This window comes from Astyanax mexicanus, chromosome 10, assembly GCF_023375975.1.
Source record: "Astyanax mexicanus isolate ESR-SI-001 chromosome 10, AstMex3_surface, whole genome shotgun sequence".
Taxonomy (NCBI): Eukaryota; Metazoa; Chordata; class Actinopteri; order Characiformes; family Acestrorhamphidae; genus Astyanax; species Astyanax mexicanus.
The window spans coordinates 36,881,653-36,901,962 of record NC_064417.1 but is presented as its reverse complement, the minus strand read 5'-3'; the positions used below and the strand labels follow the sequence as shown (position 1 = coordinate 36,901,962).

At 38.9% G+C, this 20,310-nt stretch overlaps 1 protein-coding gene across 1 annotated transcript; it reads left to right on the top strand.

Annotated features, from left to right (window-relative positions):
* The first annotated feature begins 3,382 nt into the window (after positions 1–3,382).
* si:dkey-234i14.6 (uncharacterized) lies at positions 3,383–19,744 on the top strand. The gene is made up of 5 exons (XM_007234327.4): positions 3,383–4,167; positions 10,113–10,289; positions 14,806–15,024; positions 16,420–16,633; positions 18,562–19,744. The coding sequence occupies exons 1-5, from the start codon at positions 3,694–3,696 to the stop codon at positions 18,738–18,740; spliced, it is 1,263 nt and encodes a 420-aa protein (XP_007234389.3). The 5' UTR covers positions 3,383–3,693; the 3' UTR covers positions 18,741–19,744.
* Positions 19,745–20,310: the final 566 nt, after the last annotated feature.

The window sequence follows — 20,310 nt, the reverse complement described above, 5'->3', positions numbered from 1 at the left end:
CGCACCTGCATTACCAAGATAGCAATGAACGTCTGATGGTTGACGTTGGTCTAGGTTCATTTTAGTCAGTGGCACACCTGTATTTTACATTTTAAAGAAAGCAAAATGCCTGAAATTCACATGAACGCACATCACTTCCAGAGCACCACACCCATCAGCGTAGATATATTCACAAATTACATCACTATTTAAACAATGCAGGTGTGAGGGTTAAAACTGGTTTGCAAGGTGTCAATGAGCATGGACACTTAATGCTTTAATTGGGGAGTTTTGCCCTAAATTAGTGATACTCTAATTGCCTGATTCAGTACAATATTGAGACAGATATTATTTGGATCAATAAAACAGAACAAAGAAAAAAAAATATTTCTAGCGGATTGTGAGAATTTATATTCTGGGAAAATTGAGACTGAAGATAGGTTTAGTAACAATAAATGAAGGAAGATGGTTTGTTTTGACATTGAAACCAGACAGCAGAGGCAAAGGCCTCTTTTGAGAGATTGGTTTAATTGTGCAAAATGTTTTGACTGTGCTTTAACATTAATGAGCCAATTTTAATGGATCAATAAAGAACTGCTGTAGCTTATATTTTTGCTGAACAACATTGCCAGTCCAACAGATATTTAACAACAGCTATGGATAGACAGAAACCAACTTAGGACCACTCTTAACACAGCCTGTTTCTATGCAGAATTCCAGGTGTGAAGCACTTTAGTCTGAAATGACTTATCTATCTAAATGTCTTACCATGCATTTCTCTCTCCATAAGCATCAATGTGTGTGTCTGTGCATTCATTTTTCACCTGATACAACATCCTAAGGTGATTGTGACGCTCTGAGGCACTGCAGTTTGATTAGGTGTTTTTTTATCCTGCCCATCTCTGTTCTCAGCTCAGCACTGATGATGACCCTATACCACACTTTGATCCTGAGCCACATCACAGAGCACAACAAACTCTACAATTCTGTGCAATTTTTTTTTGAGTGCTCCTTTCTATTGCCGTTTCTACAAAGCATTTCAATTGCCATCAGCTTCAAGTCAAAAAGTGAGCCCATGGCAACAGTAGCTAAGAGAGAAAGTACTCAGACAGAAGGTATCACACCTCAAAATCAAACATGAACGAAAGGCACTGAATATGTCTGTTATTGAAACATTTGAGATGAAAACTTATGATATATACAGACACTATATTCTAACAATGTCCACACATATTCCTTCATTCCTTCAAAAAGTGCCCTATTAGCTTCTCTTTATTGTCATAAAGTATTATAATGGGTCCTCTAGATCAAGGAGATTCAATAAAGAAGTGTCTTATAGAGTTCCCTTTATATGGCTGCCCTTACAGCTGCACTTTAGTCATCTTACCCAATGCAGTGGCAATTTAAAGGGGGAAATTCTCACAGCAATGTCTCAGTATCTAGAAGTTTTTAATGCATTGTTTTTTTTTATTTGGGTATTAATTTCTATTTTGGCATTATAAAATGTAAACTATACATTTACAACTATACATAATTTTACTAAATGGAATTCATTAATGATTATCTTTCATTTCTTGTTATAAACAGACACCTTATATACAGTATGTGTCTAATGTAGGAGCTGTTAGCACACTTGCTTTTTCATTTTTGCACAGTCACTGACAGGACTTTAATGGAGTATATAAGGCTGGGTTTCATTGACTTGACTCCATTTAGCCCCATAGATCAATAACGGCCAAAAATAAACTGGAGAGATATGTAGCTAAAGATACAGTACATTTGGTTCAGGTTGCAAAAGTCAGGGGCCTCAGCGCCCTTGGATTTTCAGTGCTGAGTAATGGGCTAAAGGCTTCTTTCACAGAGGAAAAGCAACACTAACAGTCAGAAAAAAGAAGCACATACCACGTAGGTGCTGCCCTGCAAAGTCAGCAAATGTGTTTTGGACATTAGTAAACTGGTGGTCACCAATAGAACAAGCATATGTTGTTTTTTAGACATCAACATGAATAGCTGGAATCTTGTCTCCCAGCAGGAGTCAGAATTTAAAAGGCATGCATGTCACCACCAAGGTGGGGCTTCTTGGCAACCAGCAAAACCAATATTTGCTGTTTTGGACACTGGTATGTTAGTCATCAGGGTGTAAAGTAATTAGGGTGACCAGTAAAACAAACATACATTTTAGATACCGGTATGCTGGTCATCTGGCCATCGCCAAAACCAGCAAATGTGTTTTGAACAATGGTATGCTCGCCACCAGCATGGGAAGCTGGTGGACATGAGTATAAGCAGTATTTTGTATGCATGGGCCCTTGTGTTCTAGGGAAGGAATGAAGGTATCACAATCTACTAATTAGCAAGAGGAATAGGAAGAGCCAGGCTGGAATTTGCCAAGAAGCGAACAGACAAGCCTCAGAAAGGTTTATGGGCTGATGAAACAAAGATAAACTTTTACCAATATGATAAAAAAGCTAAAGGGTTCAGACAAATACCTCAAAATAAAAGCTAAAATGTTGAACTTTAATACTCATATTTAACCCTTTCAGACCTTGCGTCAGTTACAATGAACATTGTGTAGTTTCTTTTTTCAAATGTTTTGTTGCACAGAACACTAATTGAGACATGCTGTACATCAGAATAGATCAACAACCAGCCAATGAAACAGTAGCTTAGCCCCACCCACTGCACTGGACAAAAAAAATCAGCAACTTAGACATTAGGGCATGAGAGCACTACAGAACAAATAAGGCAAAGTAATATAAGAAAATGTTTAATAATTTAATAATAATGTGATTAAGAACACGTTTTTTTTATCATGTTTAGGAATAAACAAAGAATTAGTAGTTAATTGGATTTACTTTAATATAGATTTGATATTAGGATAGTAATATTAGAAATGTTGTGTGGATTGCAGAAAAAACTGCCTTCGTAAATTCTTTTATAACTGGAACATAATTCAGGTCTGAAAGGGTAAATATCTGTCAGTATGTGTGTCTGTGTCTGTGTGGGAGGGGGGGGTATATATTTAATAAATATTTTATGTATAAATAGAACCTAAAACATGTATCAAGCATTATTAATTGTAAAAAAAAATATGTAACTAATTTTAGTATGTGAAATGAAAAGTTTATCTTTTCATTAATGCTAGAATAAACCACATATGAAAGATTAGTAAATCCTTCATGGCGTCTCCCGTTGCTAAGAGGCTCTATGAGTGTTTTTTTTTTACTCGTTTTACACCGAACTGAATATTCATCAGGATTACTTCAATATTCATTAACTCGTGAGCTGGGGGGGCGGAGCTTGTTGGAATGTGGATGGGGGGTGTTAAGGAAACCCACAGCGCGTCCTGTCCCGGTTCAGGCTCGCGAAAAGAGTGTACACACCCCCACACACACACACACACATTCACTCCTCACCCACACTGTCTCAAACACACCCCCACACACTCTCAATCACTCGCCCTCGCGCCACAGTCAGTTCAGCACTTGGCAGAGTGCACCGCAGCGCGCGCAGCCCTCTCCGCAGCGCGCGCTTTGCCTCTCATGCTTTAAATCTATCGAATGAACCCGCGCGCGCAGCAGCGCTGCGTAAAACTCCGGTTTCGGTGTCGTTGGTCGTTGTGCCGGTCGGTCGGTGTGCCTGCGCGCTCCTCTCCGGCTGCAGGGTGATGGATAAAGTGCCGCGGTCGGACTAGAGGAAGAGGAAGACCCCGCGATGAACGGGGCGGACGGTGCGGCGTCGCGCGCCAACGCGAGCGCGGACGGGCAGTACGGGAGCGCGTGCGACACAGCGTTCAGCACGCTGTTGGCCGTGGCCGTGTACGTGCTCGTCAAAGCGAGTTTGGACGGAATTCGGCAGTGGCGCGCGCGCATCTCCGTGCTGGTGGTGGGCTCGGGACCCATCGGACTAACGGCGGCGCTGGTCGCTGTCCGCACGGGCAAAGTGCTGAAACTCACCGTGCTGGACGAGCGCTACAGGACGGCGCTGCTCTGCAGGCCGCAGCAGATCGCGCTGGACCCGCGCAGCGTGCGCTTCCTTCTGGGCCTCGGCGTGGACTTCGACAACATGGAGGGCTGCTGGCACAACGAGCACTTCTTCACCAAGATAGGAGTGTTCCAGGAGTACCTGCTCAGCATTCTGGAGCAGAAGAAGAACAAAGTGGAGGTGAAAGTGCACCTGGGCACAAAGGTAAGTGAGGTCAAGGTGGAGACACTGATTGAATAGGTGATATATGGGAGTAAATCAGAGTTATGTGGTGTAATACTGACTGGAGCAGTGTGATTGAGGCCAGTGGTGAGGTGAAACAGGGTGATACAGTGCTATACTAAAGTAAGGAAAAGTGATTTTACTAATACTTTAATACTACAGTAAATCAGGAAAATATAGTGTATTAAAAAAATTGTTCAGGTTTATATAGGGAAAAACTGGGCAAGTGTGATAATGTACCATAGTTTATTTAATATGTAATGAGGGGGATAAAGTTAAGGAATGTAGTGGATCAGAGTGATACAGTGCAATACTGGAGTAGTGCAATGTTTTAATGTGTTTTAATACTAGAGTGAATCAAAGGCATATTAAGTAATATGGAATGGATCAGGCTGATTTAGTGTACTGGATACGGGTGACAAAGTGAAGTGATATAGGCAGAGAATAAAACAGACCAGGGTGATAAAATGTGATACTGGATGAGGATGATATAGTGTATAGTGAACTAAGGTGCAAGACTGGACAATGATAAGGTTATAGTGTAATTTTGGACCAGGGTAATAGTGCTATGCTGGACAGAAGGATGCATTAAAATACTGGCGTGGGAATGAGTGCTAAATCATTGTAAATCAGGATAATGTCGTGTAATACTAATTGGACCAGTGTGATTCAGAATAATACTGTATTAAAGCAATACAGTGCATAAATTAAGTGGGCCAGGGTCACAAAAGATAAAGTGGGTCAAGGTCTAATACTGGACAATGGGTATATAGGGTAATGTTGGAACAGGGTTATATAGTGGATTGAGACTGAAGTGTATTGTGGTTACATAGTGATAGTTGTATAGTGATACAGTGTAATTCTGGAGCAAGTCAGGGTGATGTGGTGTAATGTTAAATAAGAAAAGTACAGCAGTGATCTGTTTCAAACTGGTGCAACTAATAATAATAATGAAATGATATTAATAAAAGTGCAGTACATTCTACTCATTTATGATCAGAGATAATCATTCAGTAAAATTCCACATGTACAGCCTTTTTACAGAGATTTTATAGTATCAAGTATGTGTATGATAGCTTTGAAGTTTCTATGTATAGCGCATTGCACTCACTGTTACAGCATGGCATGTGTTTGCATTTAGAATATGAACATTCTTAATGCTATCCTAGTTTTTTTTTTTGTTTTTCATTTAAATATTTTTACAGTAAAATAAAACGACTATTCCAAACTGTGAGCCCATCATGCTTGGACTTTCTGATATGTTGTTATAAGTAAAATCACAGAGAATTGTGCAGCTGAGGAGGCTTGGCAGATTAAAGCCCCTGAAGGAGCTGCATTCAGAGCATCTAAAAAGAGCTTCCGAGTCTCTCTGTTAAAGCGCTCAGCAGGACACCTGACAGAGCAGATCCAGCTCAGAGCATCACGGGAGAGTAGATGAAAGTGGTTGAACCTGTTAAGGAGTTCAGGGTTTGGGCCTCATGGCAGATTATAAAGCAGCTGAAATCACATCAGCATGTACTGCACGGTGCCTGATTGGCTTGGAAAAGTTTAGGAGGAAATGCACCCTTGTGTTGTCTTCTGAAAAAGATTTATATGTATTAGGACACCTGCCCGCCTTCAGGGTGACAGCTGGGCTTCAGCCTGTGATAAAAGAGGAAGAGACAGAAAAGAACAGCCCTGGATAGAGCATTAGAGACTAGAGGATAAAAAGCAAAAATACACTCTTAAAAATAGAGGCTCAAAATCAGTTATTGGGAGCAAAGCTGTAGTAGAACCACTTTTGATTCCCTGAAGAACATTTGAGTGAACTGCTATTTAAATGACCATTTTGGAATTCAGAAGTACGACTATGAAGTACAAACCCTCCACATAGTGTAAACGTGCAGCTCTCAGCAGCTCAGCAGTACTGAAAACTTGCTCTTATATCCTACAACACTGAGGCCGGAAAGTTAAGCATGCAGAAAAATGTGGTCAAACACATTTTACTCAGCACCCATATTTCTTTATACAACTTTGTTTAACTTAACTGAATACATTTACCTGAAATACTCTCAAAAGTGGATCTTTTACAAGTAAATAGAGTGTGTATCTCAGCTATTTATTTTAATTATGTTTGGCTTTATCATCTTAAGCAATTACACTTAAGTTGCAATAACTAAATTAGTTTATTAAGAAGTGCAGTTATGTTTGTAAATTGTAGTAATGTGTTTGCTAAAAATCCAAAGAATATTATAGAAATTACCAAATTATTAGATGGAACCAACAATTAAATATCATGTTTCTAATCACTGAAATCACTCCCCCATATTAATTATTGATGTGAACATAACCTGAAGCTGCTAGCCCGTATCTACATGATTTTATGCAGTGCACTGCTGACACACCATCGGCTGATTAGGTAATTGCATGAATAAGTAGGTGTACAGTGGTTCTTAATTAGGTGCTTAGTGAGTGTAGTATATTACAGTGTTGTATAACTGCCTGCATTAAATTTAAATCTTTAATTTGATCCTGCGAAGCCAAACATGGACCAAGCGTTCTCTTGCTGATAACAATGGTCAAAACATTAATAGCTATCCACCATGCCTCTAAACACAGAATGATGAAAAACAAAACTTTTTTCTGCTCTGAGACCCAGGTGGTTAAACATATTTCCCGTGTTCTAAACAGCTGGATCCACTGATGTCATCAAATGCCAGCTGAAGCCCAATGTATCATTTTTTTCAGCTCCACTGAGCCTAAATAGCTCTTTGTAGTTATATAAATACTAGCTGCTCTATGTTGTTCCTGAGGAGTAAACATGAGATAACCAAATGGCCTCCATCCACATGGTTGGGCACGTGCTTGTAAAAAAGCTGTGCACCTCAGTCCAGCACAGTTTTGCGCAGATATTTCCAGTTACAGCTGAATTCACAGAAAAACGCTTATTTACTGTTCAAAAATCCATTTAAATGTCTGATTAAAAGGCTGATTACTGTTGTTTTGCTGTTTTTCTCTGGTTTTGAGTGCTTGACGCTGACTCAGATTTGATCGGTCCGGACGCAAGACAGTGCGCGTGTGGTGGTGGGGCTGGGGGCCCGCAGCTTTAATAACATTTCTTGGCCGTGGGAAGAGCAGGTGGGGGGAGGAAGGCAGGTCGCATTCTCTGCAGCAGTGCTGTTAGCCAATCAGAGGCGATATGTTTGCATGTATGAATATTCATGAGCAAGAGCCGAAATCCTGTCTTTCTTCAGAGACCACTAATTCAGAAAAAGCAGGGCTAAACTGATTTTTTTTTTACCACTAAAAATGGCTAATATGGCATTGATTCATACAAGAGACCACAACTAGACATTTTAAAATTAATGAAAAAACGATGGAATTAGACCTTTAAATATGTTTGTTTAAGAATATTGGATATTGTGCATATTTTGATTAAGCACTGAAACTAGCTTATCTAACTAGCATATCCTATTTGCACGATAAAGTATGGTAACAGCTTGGGTTATAGTGATCGGTTTGTGTTTACTCCACAAACTCGTAGAATGCAACAGCTAACAGTGCACTGAGTCTGGTTTCTGTAGAACGTGCTGAATGTATTGAACTTTGTTGTATGAAACATTGCTTTGCATGTCAAGCAGTTGATTCACCCGTACATCGGCCTCTGCTATTCCGCCCCTTTCTGTGGGATTGTTCAGCGCTATCATTAGAAAACAGCCACTGCCTCAGGAACGAGTGCAGAGGCAGAGCAGTGAAAAAAAGAAAAGGATAAAATTGAATGCATGACTGAGACTGAACAGAGACAGCAGCCTTGAGCATCGCCACTGCCTGGCATGCAGAGGATTAGAATGTGAAGGATGTTCTAAGAGCAGGAGAGTTTTCCATTAAAACGGATGAAATTGTAATAAGAATGAAATGTTCCTTAAGGGGATGCAGGTAGGTAGAGGTCATATGATGAAGAATGAATCCTTAAAGCATTCCAGAGTGAGATTGGAGATTTTTATATGTTTTTCTTGTTGAAATAAACTAGCAACTAAGAATAGGAAGCTGCGCTCCTCCTCACGGGACCACCATTATGCAGCCTGATTGAGAATCAAAAATGTGTGTCTAAAATAAACAGATCAAACATAACATTATAACATAACCTCCTCTAAGCTTTTGCACCCATTATCCATTTTTCCTGCTCCACTGAGTATTATATGTTTTAAAGGTACACACTGTAGTCCTTTTATTATCTTCCGTCTCTGTAAAAATGGACAAGCTACATTACATTGTTAAAAAGAGAAGTAGCAGCCATCTGGGATATTAAGTTTGATCAATTATTTTGTCTAACATTGTAGATGAACACATAACCCAGTCTTTTTGAGATTACATTGTTTTATATGTGGACACTGTGGGTCCTGTTTAGTCAGGTTGGCACAATGCTAATTGGTACTAATAAGCTTTAATTTTTCTGTTAGCAACTTTAACCTAAAGAAGGAAACTTCCGACACCAAACCTGTTCAGGCTGATTGAGGGGACAGTTATGTAAATCAGATTTCTTGTCAAACGGTTGCTTTAAATTGCAGCTGTGTTGTATAATCTCATTAGCAGGATGATGAACAGCCATCAGAGTGTGAACTGACTGAATTGACTAGCGCATGCAGCGCTGACTGTGGCAGGTTTTACCTACAGGTGATTGCGTTTAGTAGCGGCTGGGTAACAGTGCTGACGCAGGAAGAAGACGAGAGAGAGAAGGCAATAAAGTCTTTTAATGGATTCAGTAGATTGCCTTTGCTTTCTCTCCTGCTTCTCTGGTTTTATCTCCCCTTTTTCTCTCAGTCTCAGATCAATGCTGTGATTCGGAGATGACCTGCTGGTGTCCTCTCCCGCAGCTTGTTCTTTTGTAAGGGGCCAATAGTTTTTCACTGGCTGCTACAGGAGCATTCATTCTAGTCTGGACATGAAGACACTCTTATTTTTAGTGGCGACAGACTTGTGTTTGGGTTTCTTTAGCCTTCTTATCCGCACCACATGTCTCGTCTGGCAGGGCCCTAAGCAGCCTCTGCAGTTTGCCACTGAACTGAAACCTTCTGCAGAAAACTCTTATAGGGGGACAATTTTTCTTATTTTGAAATGTTTCCGGTAGACTGCTGCTGTCAAATATTGAAATGGAATACTTTTTATTCTAATGAGCATATATTGGAATTCTTTTTTGCTGTATGAAAGTTGACTAAACTGGCAATCCTAAAAATATCACAGTGCATGCCACACTGTCTGCATTCAGACGGTCTGCAGCAGTATATATTAGGCCTTATCTAATTGTGTGCCTCCTCTGATATAAGCAGACATACTGAGGACCTCACATCCAATAAAGCTGACTCTAATTGAGTGTGATTTGACATCCGCCTGGTTCAGTGTGCGTACAGGATTCAGTAGTCAAACATCTGACACATCCCACTGCAGCCCTGTTTCCATTTCCTTAAAACTTCCTATTGCTCATATCCAGTCTCTAAGATGGCATTTGATGTAGCTATATTTAGAATAATCGTATTCACAAGGAATTGTATTTGTTGTGCACCCACATTCTTTTTCTAAATGGTTGAAAAAATATTCCTGGTAAATAGGGCAAATAGGAATTGCCAGTTGCTTACTAATGAACAAGTGATTAGCATTTGAAGTGCACAGTTCAGTGTTGTCTGAATGTGAATTATACTGTGCGTAAAATCATCTGAATGGATTATGACAGTGTAGTTAATTAAACCTTGGCTGTCAAATAATTTTAAATTCCATAATTCTGAAATTAATTTTTTGTAACTATTTTAAATGCTTAGAATGATTAAAATTGTTATGGACTTTTGTTGTTTATGGTTTTTAGCATGTACAGGCCAGTCCCTGGTATTTTGTGACTAAAATAATCTCTCTCTCTTTTTCTCCCTTTCTCTTTTTCTCACTCTCTCTCTCTCTAGTTCACAGATGAGTATCTGAGGAGGATCCCGAATGGAGAATGGCCCCGGGTGATTGTAGTAGCCGATGGTTCCTGTGGAGACTCCTGCTCTGTGTTAGGCATTAGCTCAGAATATAATGTAGAGTCGTGTCATGCCTATGGAGCTAATGCCACCATCGAGAGACTGGACCAGAGACAGGTGGGTCTTTCAGGAAAATTAACCAAGATTTTAGTCACTATACTGTCAGAAATGTTCCAACAGTAGCATATGTACAGACTGCTTTTGGTTATCAGTGATGATCACTTATTTAACTCATGTAGTTTGAGTCACTGGTTAGTACCTTTTCATGGGTTTAGGATCAGGTTTTGGAAAGTAAATCCAGTAACAGTTTACTTGAATGATTCATTGTATATACCCAATATATGCTCAGCTTGTCAGGTGCAGCAAGGAGAGGACACAGAGAGTGGATGCAAGTAATATTTAATAAACAAAGAAACCAAATAACTGACGGGAAAATGTACAAGAACCAACAACTAACACTGAAAACAAAGGTGCTTAAATACACATGGAGGGAACAGTAGACAGGGAACAGGTAACGAGGGGGCGGGGTTACACTGAAGGCGAAGACATGGGAAGAGACAGTAAACACTGGGGAGCACATGGGAAGCAAAACAAGGCAGGAGGGCAGGAAAATAACAGGAGACAGGAGAGACACAGAACAGGACAAGAAAGTGACGAAGCTTTCATTTAAATGTCTATTATATGTTGCTGAATTCTAATTTGAATGCAAATAATTCTGTGTTGAATATAACACAGAATCATATACTTTAACCATACCTTTTTACAGTCAGGTTTAGGGTTAAAATTAAGATTTAGGTTAATGTTAGGGTTATGGTTAGACTGTAGTGTTGATTTAATGCTAGGGTTATGGTAAACATTTGAGTTAGATTCCATAAAGAACTATTTACATTTAGCTGTTCAGTTGCATTTATTAGATATTCAGATGAATATCTAATATTTTTTCTAAAATAATTAATTTACCAATGTGTAAATTAAATAGTCTAAATGTATTTGTGTCTTGTTTTTTTTTCTGAAGAAAAAACAGTTAAAAATATTTATTGAACACTTTGCATTTTTTATATCCTGGCAAAGCACAATATGACTTGCACATCAAAAATGTAAGGGTTCAGTAGATATTTTTGAGTGTTGAAATATTTACTAGTATCTTGTCCTGTGTTTTGGATAAAGAAATTAGATTGGATCCAAAAAATACAGTTCTACTGGTACACAGCCACATTTATTCTACTCTCAGTGCAGCCAGATATCAGCAGAAAAGAATAGAAAATGTATGCACTGGCAACACACCCCCTTCTAGTGAAAAGAGCTGCAATTTAGTTCTTCTTCTCAGAAGGGCAGGTAGTGCTTTCCTCAGCAATAACTGTAAGTCTGCAGATCTACCATGCAGCACTGAGATTAAATTAACCTTAATCGAGATCTATCTGTCGATATGTAGCTTTATCACTTCATCATACATGTGGCTTTTTATTTCTCACCGCTTTACTTTCAGAGCTGTAACAGTAAAAAGTGAAAGAAAAACAAGCACTCAGCTCAGCAACATCAGTCATAGGGCAGATATATGGTATCTGATATAGACTGAAAGAAAATCAGATTAACTGTAGAAACCAGTTGCTTTTTACTTGTTTGTGACATGGCACTTCTGCTCTCACACCAGCAACCTTTCATATCTGATACTTAGCTTCTTACAGTGTGGAACTAAATCAGTTTTATTGCTGTATTGAACCTTCAGGCCTTTTAGATATTTGAATATTAAATGTTTGGGTGCTTTTAGCGTAATAGAAGCGACAGCTTGTCCAGCTGCTGCTGCTGCTGTCAGTAAACCTGGAGCGGCTGAGAGATAAATGAAAGCTGTTTAATAGGCAATAGGGGGGTTTCAGTGAAGAATGGGGAGCAGATGAGTTCAAGGAAAGGTCTGGACAGGACTGATCTTATCTAGAGAGGAGGAAGAGGGGGTGGACATTTCTGCTGTGTCTTGTCTCTCCTTCATTCACCTTATCGATTAGACCCTACAGATTAATATTCACAGTGTTTAAATCACAGGGTATACATTTTAACCCCCTGGGAAGTACTGTATGTTAATAACCTCCCAGAATGCTCTGGGGCCTATCTTCTATATTATTAGAGATTAACAGTGATTATTAAAGGGGTTTATGTTGTTTGTGGGGATGATGTGTGTGTGTTTATGTGTCCTGTGTATTCGTTATTTAGATAAATATGATTTAGTTGTGGCCTCTCTACTGTTGGAGTGTTATTCACCCTCTTGGTGTTGGGTTGGACGATGGATAAGGGTCATAACGGGTGGGTGTCCATTTTATGAGAGAACTACTGCTTATTTAGAGATCTTATGTAGTATTAATGTTACTTATTGGGACTTATATGTCCTGGTCACACCCAGTGATGCTGCAGTATTAAAAGAGTTAATTTAACACTTGAGAGTTGTTCTACCTATGGAGTAAATGTTTTTTTTTTACTCAGATATATTACTAATATTTAACACTTACCTGGGAAAGGTCCAAATAAGCACACACCCAAACACAGGTCAAGTTGAGCTTATCCTTAAACTGCTGGTTCACACTGGTTTTGGCATTGTAAGAAGCTGTGAATGAGGTCTTCCACATTATGGTAGTTTAAGGAATTACATGAGGAACATCATGACCTACAGATGATCAGGACAGTGTGTGTCTGAATTACAGGCTTGATCTGAAGGGCTGTCCTACTTTTGTATTTGCTGATTAGAGTTGACTCCTAAGCAGTGATCGGTTGAGCATCATGTCAAATTACAACATTGCTCAGCAGTTAAGTAGTACCAGGGCTGTCTCAAACACCATGCTCAAGCAACCCTAATACCCTTTTTTACCAGAGGTTTGTCTCTGATGTTATTAATTAAGCAGAATATAAAAAATGAAAATATAGCTTTGTCTCCATGCTGCTGCGCACTGGGAGCACACACTCAACACAAAAACTCTTTATGCTGTTACTGTCTGATGTTTTTTTATAAAGTATAGTGGTCGGCTGATAGTCAGTCACTGTCTATTGTAAAATCTGTAGGGAATGAGGCTAGCTGTGGTGCTGTTAATCAGTCTGTGTGTTTATATTAAAATCAAGGTGCTAGACTATTACCATATGTATGTGTATCAGATAATGAATGGTTCATCCTGAGAAGGTTCAGGTTCAGGTGAGAGAACAAGGCACAAACTGCTGTTTGAGTAGCTTCTCTCTTTAAGCTTTTTAAATTAGAGCAGATAACTGAAAATGCAACTGTGGGAGGAATGTTTGATAAAAATGTGTATTCATATGTGTGCACAACAGTTTTATTTTATGTGGTGAAAAGGTGTTTAAAATAAAAGTAACATACCTGTTCCCTGTACGTAATAGTTTGTGTGCCTGATCTGAATCTAAATGATTCTATTTTTTATATAAGACCCTTACTGCTCCTGGGAACTGTCCTCAATTTAATTTTTTTTTTTTTGAGATGAGGGGGTTAGCTGGGTTATCAAATGCAACAATCAAATGCTTATTATTCCTTAAAATACATGAAGTGCTTAAATGTTCAAGTGGGCACCCTGTTACAGGGTCAGTGTGTTGCTAATGATCATTATTGCTCAATGATTCCATGCAAGAGAAAAGTCCAACTATAAAAAGCTTTATAAAATCATGGGATGTCATTTCTGACTCATTCTGGCCTTAATCAAGACTAGTCATATCCTTAGGTGACCTGGTCGGGTCGTACAGTTCTACTACTCTGCATATGTTAGTAAACAGTGCCTGCTCATCCAGTACATTCTGCCTTACATAGGAAATGTAATTAACTGGTCAAATTTCCCATCTTCATTGCATCAGTCTAATGTATGATTGAGTCAGAAAGAACAGTAGTCATTTTATTAGACCACCAGCAGTCTTCAATTGACAGGAACAAAATTGTGAAAAAAAACAAGTTTGACATATTTACAATATAGACAAATGAACATACTTTGCAAATTGCTTTTCCGGATGCATGCAGCATGGTCATTTATCACTGATGTGCCAGAGAATAAATTTGCCATTTGTGATCTAATTGCCCAGGAAAACACACCAGCATTGCAGATGTCAGCTAAATGAAGTTTACATGAAGGAATAATGAGAGAGGAGGGAAATCTGTGATGATTTCTGTGGTCTCTAATTCAAAACCCAGGTGACTGAAGGTCAAGTCCTTGCATTAGCTGAGGACTGACTGCACTGTGTTTACATGCACACAGATCACCCTGCACTACTTCTCTGTCTGCATTAGTGACCCAATTATTAGTGCACTGGGTTATAGGTCACAGGTGGAGCAAGGCAATATGACATTATTTTATTGGGTTGTGTTCATATTTATAATCATGATACAGAATATACTTATCTTAGTATATCAGTGAAAATCGTCCGTGCTTAAGAAACACAGACCAACTGCACATTTCATTACAAACAATGTAGCAGCCTGCTTTAGTTTCAGTGAGAAATAGTAAAAGCAACGGGACACAATACTAGTCCTGTCTCCCAACAGATTTAGAGGCATGTAGGTGTATATTTAGTCTTAGTTATGTGGTTAATAGAGAATAGCAGTGTGTGTTTATAAAAGACACTTAATTATTAGTTACTGTCTCTCTCTTCCCTGTAGGTCCCCACGCCAGAGATCAGGGCACACAGCCTGTATTTTGACCTATCAGCTTACGGCATCGATGCCATTAAAGAACCTCGCAGCTCCTCTCAGGCCTCAGCCAAACCAGGCTTCCACCTGAAGATCTATGGAACCTTCCGGAACCGTTACATGGCCCTGGCCTGCACATCCGCCGATTCAAAGATGATGCGTTTCCTGCGCCACACGGCCAGCTCCTCAGTAAGGCTCCTACACATCCTGGCATGCTGCAGTTTTGCAGTTCAACTTTTGAAGAGAACTTGTACAAGACTCTGCAAGAGTTCAGCTCAGCAGTTTTTTATTTAATTTATTCATTATCATTATCATAAAATCAATTTCAGTGCGGTTTGTTTTCTCACACAGTTTAAAAGTTCTAGTTGGGCATCTAATAATGAATTGACCGATTCTCTTAATCTATTAAATGCACAATAAAACAGATGTTTTATTAAAATCTATTGTTTGGTGCAGTCAAATATTTTTTAAGATTTTAAAGAACTATCCACCTATTTTAGATTATTATTTTATTTTATTTATTTTTTTTTTTTTTTGTAAATTAAGTTATATGCTTAAATCTTAAGCATGTACATTGTAAATTATATAAGGTGTAGCTTCTACGTTATATAAGCTTTTGCCCATGACTGGCTAGGAAAGCAGGTCTAATGAAAGCTCTTACAGTGTAAGGCTCTCACACTTGCTCTTCTGCACCCTCAGGCTGCGTACAAGTGCCACAAAAAGCACTAAAATCAACTATGCCTATGGAGGGGCACTTCAGATAGAGTGCACAGGGGTAAAAGTCAGATATTATCTCCTTAATCTGTAGTGGCCCAAACTTTAATTCATTTGGTTTAACTGGTATCAGTCTATATAGTACAAATTCTAACTCTTTACACCAGTAGTGAGAGTATGTTTAACTGGTACAGTGTGAAAACCTGGGTGAATTTAAACTCTCATTAGTTATTTGTTATTTGTATAAGTTAAAAACTGGCATTCACTTACTTTAAATCACTTCTGCTAGAAAAAAGCAAGAAAAAGTCTGTGAATAAGGGCAAGAGGCAGTCGAGGTAAACAGCAAAAGGTGGGGGTGGGGGGACATAAAACATTAAAAGAAAAAGGAGAAAAAAAGAGATATAGGGAATATATCCGAGAGAATGAGGAGATTTAATAAGACAGTGGCGTCACAGCGCAAAGCCGTTATTGTGACAAAGCACGTCATTCACCCAGACGCATGCTGTTACCTGGTTACAGCTAGGGGGGATTTGTGTGCGTGTGTGTGTGTGTGTGTGTGTGTGTGGCTAGTGGAGAAAATAGAGGGGACGTTACCAAGACACCACAGGAAGATGATGGGGGCAAAGATGTGAGTCAGTGGAGCATGTGCCATTTATTTGCTTCTATTTATGTGTGTGTTTGTGTGTGCATAGGGAATGTGTGTACAGAACTGTTTAAGGCATATACTTTTTGTTTTAGGAAGTCCATGAATTTTTGACATATAAAAAACATTTAACAAAGTAAATCACCGTTTTTTTTTTTTTTTACAGTCCTAGAGAAACGTTCAGTCACACACTGTGTAAAAATGCTGCCTTCTCTCTCCGGGTGTAGATCATGAAGAACATATTCCACCAGTCCTTTAATGCCTATAAGACGGACATTGAGCCTCGGCTGAGTGAGCTGACCCTGCAGCGGATGCAGTGCAGCCGGAAGCTGTTTGAGATCATGCTGTCTCACCGGCGGGTCAGTGCCGCCTATATTGAGGAGGATAAAGTGGCAGTCACTGTGGAGGGAGAGGCTGCCCGGGTGCTTAACTTCGACACTGGTACGTTTTTGAGTTCAGACCACATGTTTAACTCTTTGATTTCTTGTCAACTGTTTGGTAAAGTACAATTGTAAGGCAACTCCTATAGAGGTAACTCCTCTACCAATCGGCACTAATCAGTAATCATTTTTTCACTTCTCATCCGGAAATCTCTCACTCTATTGTTTTTAGTGGGATTTTTAAATGGGGAGCATAAAATTTGAACGTTTTGATAAATATAAAATTTTGTGAAGAAAAAACATTTTGTATTTGTGGGTTTTGCTCTGATATTGCTGCAAAGTGTCAGTTTTTTCATAGAGTTTAAAAAACTAATTTTAAAACTAAATAAAAAAAAACGAATCACTGGAAACAAACAACAAGTACAAAAAGGTATCAGAATAATTAATAAAGCACTGCAGATTAACTCAGATTAATTACAGCATTCTGTTTCTGAAAACATTTCTTATATTAAATCATGTAAGGCTTTAGTTCTGCATAAAAATCTGTCAGTTAAGACTTAAATACAGATATTTTAACTTATAAATAATAAACATTAAACGAGGCACAGAACAATTTTTGCATCTAATATTTTACTACTGTAAAATAACAACTGCCTCTGTTTCTGAACGCTTGAATAGACACATTTTCAGGAGTGTACATGTGACTGACTAGATATGCCTGGTCCTATATTTTCATCATCTAGTAAAAAATGCTGTGGTTGTAACCTTTGCTATTGCTAAAAAATGTTTCAACATTTGCCATTTGGGAGGTGTCCTCAGCTGCCTGGCCCTGACATTTGGAGGTTTGAAGCTATTCCTGGGCTGCTGTTTTGTTGGCCACTGTTGAGCCCTAAATCATGTTGGGACTTTTAAACAGGCTGTGAGACTAGGGTTGCCACATATGTCTGACAAAACCCTGGAAACTGTCATACTAACAACTGACAGACCGTGTTTTCCCACTACATGCATGTCCATGAGGGGGAGATAACAGAATCAGAATAACAAATTAATTGTTTATCTATTTCTGCCTGTAGGAAGCACCAGGGCTGATGGGGTAGTTAAAGAGTCACTAAACCTTAAACTATATATTTTTTATTAGTAGCTAAAATATGTTTCTTGAACATACCAGTCCTGCTTCAAATTTAACAGACATTTCTTAACCTTTATAAAATGCTTTTACTGTGGTAATGTCCACCTCTTAGGTTCAACTGTGCTAAAGGCATGAATGATGCATCTGTGTACTTTGGTACATGGACACTCAGATCAGCCAATCAATAATAACACCCTCCTGCTGACGACCAACCATCTGCGTCTCAACGCGATCAGAGGCACACTGCTGCTGCTGCAGCTCAGCCAATCAGTTCTCCCTCTTGTCTTCCCTCTAAACCCATACCCAGTGCCCCTCCCAAACTACCCCTACCATTTTTTAGCCTTTTTTGAATTTGAGCAAAAAAACAGGGGCTTTATGGCCCTTTAAGTCACATGATGCTGCAGTACCAATAAAAAACAGTGGTGCATGTCAGCGTCAAAAAGATGCAAGAGCACACAGAGAAAATCTAGATAGTCAACTAAAACAGCCACAATAAAGACAATGAACTTACCTAAAAGAAAAACAGGATATTTACAGATAATAATTTTTCTCTGAACTGGCTATTAAAAAAGGACGATCCTGGTGAAACCTGGACAAGTGGCAACCCTACATGAGACTGGCTGTATTTTCACATTGCTAAGCCGCTAGCTTCAGTTTGGGAGTCTAGTTCACTTGTACACAACTGGCATGAATACAAACCAAGTTATGAACATCCTTATATGGACAGCTGTAAACATACATTTGTGGACATCCTGAAAGACACAGAACAAGCATTTTAAACAGCTATTAATGAATTGCTAGCTAGATATGTCAGGTTGCTTTAATGGGATGGTAACATTCTCTTGTTGTTTGTGTGAAAGGCTGTGGTGTGAACCTGGGCATGAGGGGCCTGGAATCATTGGGAGTGTTTATCTACAGAACTGCCACTGCTCAGGACCAGAAGGACGTGTTCGAGGCTCTTTCTGCCAAAATTCAGCACTCCAAACAGGTGGCGGAAACCTTCAGACAGACTGGACTGGCCGCTGCTATGTTTGAATGAAGAGAAATAGTGATGCCTCTGAAGGATTACATAAAACAAAGAACTACATGGTCACAGTTAATGTGCATTGTTTGTTAAAGTGCATATTTCATGTTTGGAGTGTTTTTGATTAATGTAAGTGCCAAAAGGGACCAAAAGTTTGTGTGTAAGTCTTTGTTCTAAAAGAAAATGATTCTCTCATTTCTATCAAAAGCTCTATCCGGACAGGGTTAGTTTCTCAGGGGGATGTCTGGGAAAAATATTTCACACTTCTACTCAGTGATAAAACTCTTCCATCTGGGCTGCAGTTGAAAAAACAGGAGGACCAGTGAGTTTTTTGGCTTTCTCGGTCACATGAAATCGCGTTCAGTAGCTCCTCCATTTCCATTTGCTGTTGTGTTTAAGTGGGTCTCCATGGAAACTTGTGCCCAAAGTGTAATTACGGTGCGCAGTAGTGTACAAATAGCTATTTTATTAAACACAAGGCGGCGAAACTCAGAGCTTTGGGTCCAGACGGGAATAAAATTACCGGAGGACCACGGAGTTCAGCGAAAAACAGTAGGACCCCCCATAAAAGAGAAAATGACCCTAGGACCCCTAAGAAATTAATCCTGTCCGGATAGAGCTAAAGATGGCTGTTGTTTTTAGCATGGCACACTCTTGTGTGAGGTGAGGACCTGTAGGGTGTAAAGCTTGTAATGGAGTCATTAGTTTAACAATGACTGCAGCTTAACATATGCTGCTTATCACATACAAATGAAGTGTATTTTTTAATCAACATGCTGCTGGTTTAACTGCTGCTCGCAATTTCTGTTTGATTAGCTGTGGAGGCTAACACAAACTCTGTAGGAGAAAATTAAACCTCTGGTTCTTGTTCAAGTCAAATGAGAAAACAAAAAAAATACTTTTTTTACAGAAGTGCCTGGTGGATTCATTTATTCTCTGGTATATTTCACACGTGTAATGAGGTATCTTTGGATGATTTGTGATGGTGTTTGTTAATAAAATGAAATGTGTGTTTCAAAGTATTGTTTTTCGAGGCTGGGACAATACGGTTTGTATTTTATAATAACATGTAAAAATTGTGATTTTGTAAGTTCATTTTAATCACCACAGCAGTCATTAAAAGCTAATATTTTTGTTCATAAAGGCCCAGAACACTATGTCTGTGGTTCTACTGCCACCTAGTGTTCAACTCTTTAGTGTGCGCTGTCAGGAGAGAGTTGTCCAAATAATGAAAGTTCAAAGTTCACACCTGATTTAGAACTAAGTTTTAGCAAAACAACATTGCATATGAAAAAGCTCAGTTTCTACAGCTTTTTATCCTACTTGATTAAGACAAGCTGTAATTTCTTTGCAATCTAGGAATTAATGTGAAAGATGTGTATGTATTATTGAAATTATAGAAATATCTAATTAGATTCAGTCAGTTGATGGTATTTGTTTAAAAATTGCAACACTTCTATTTGATTTACTCTTATGCAAATACCAGAGCCTATAAATCGTATAACTTCGAAAACCTCTTAATGCTGTGCATTAATATGCATTTTGAAAACTGTGAAGTGTTATATATAATACTATAAAGTATTCT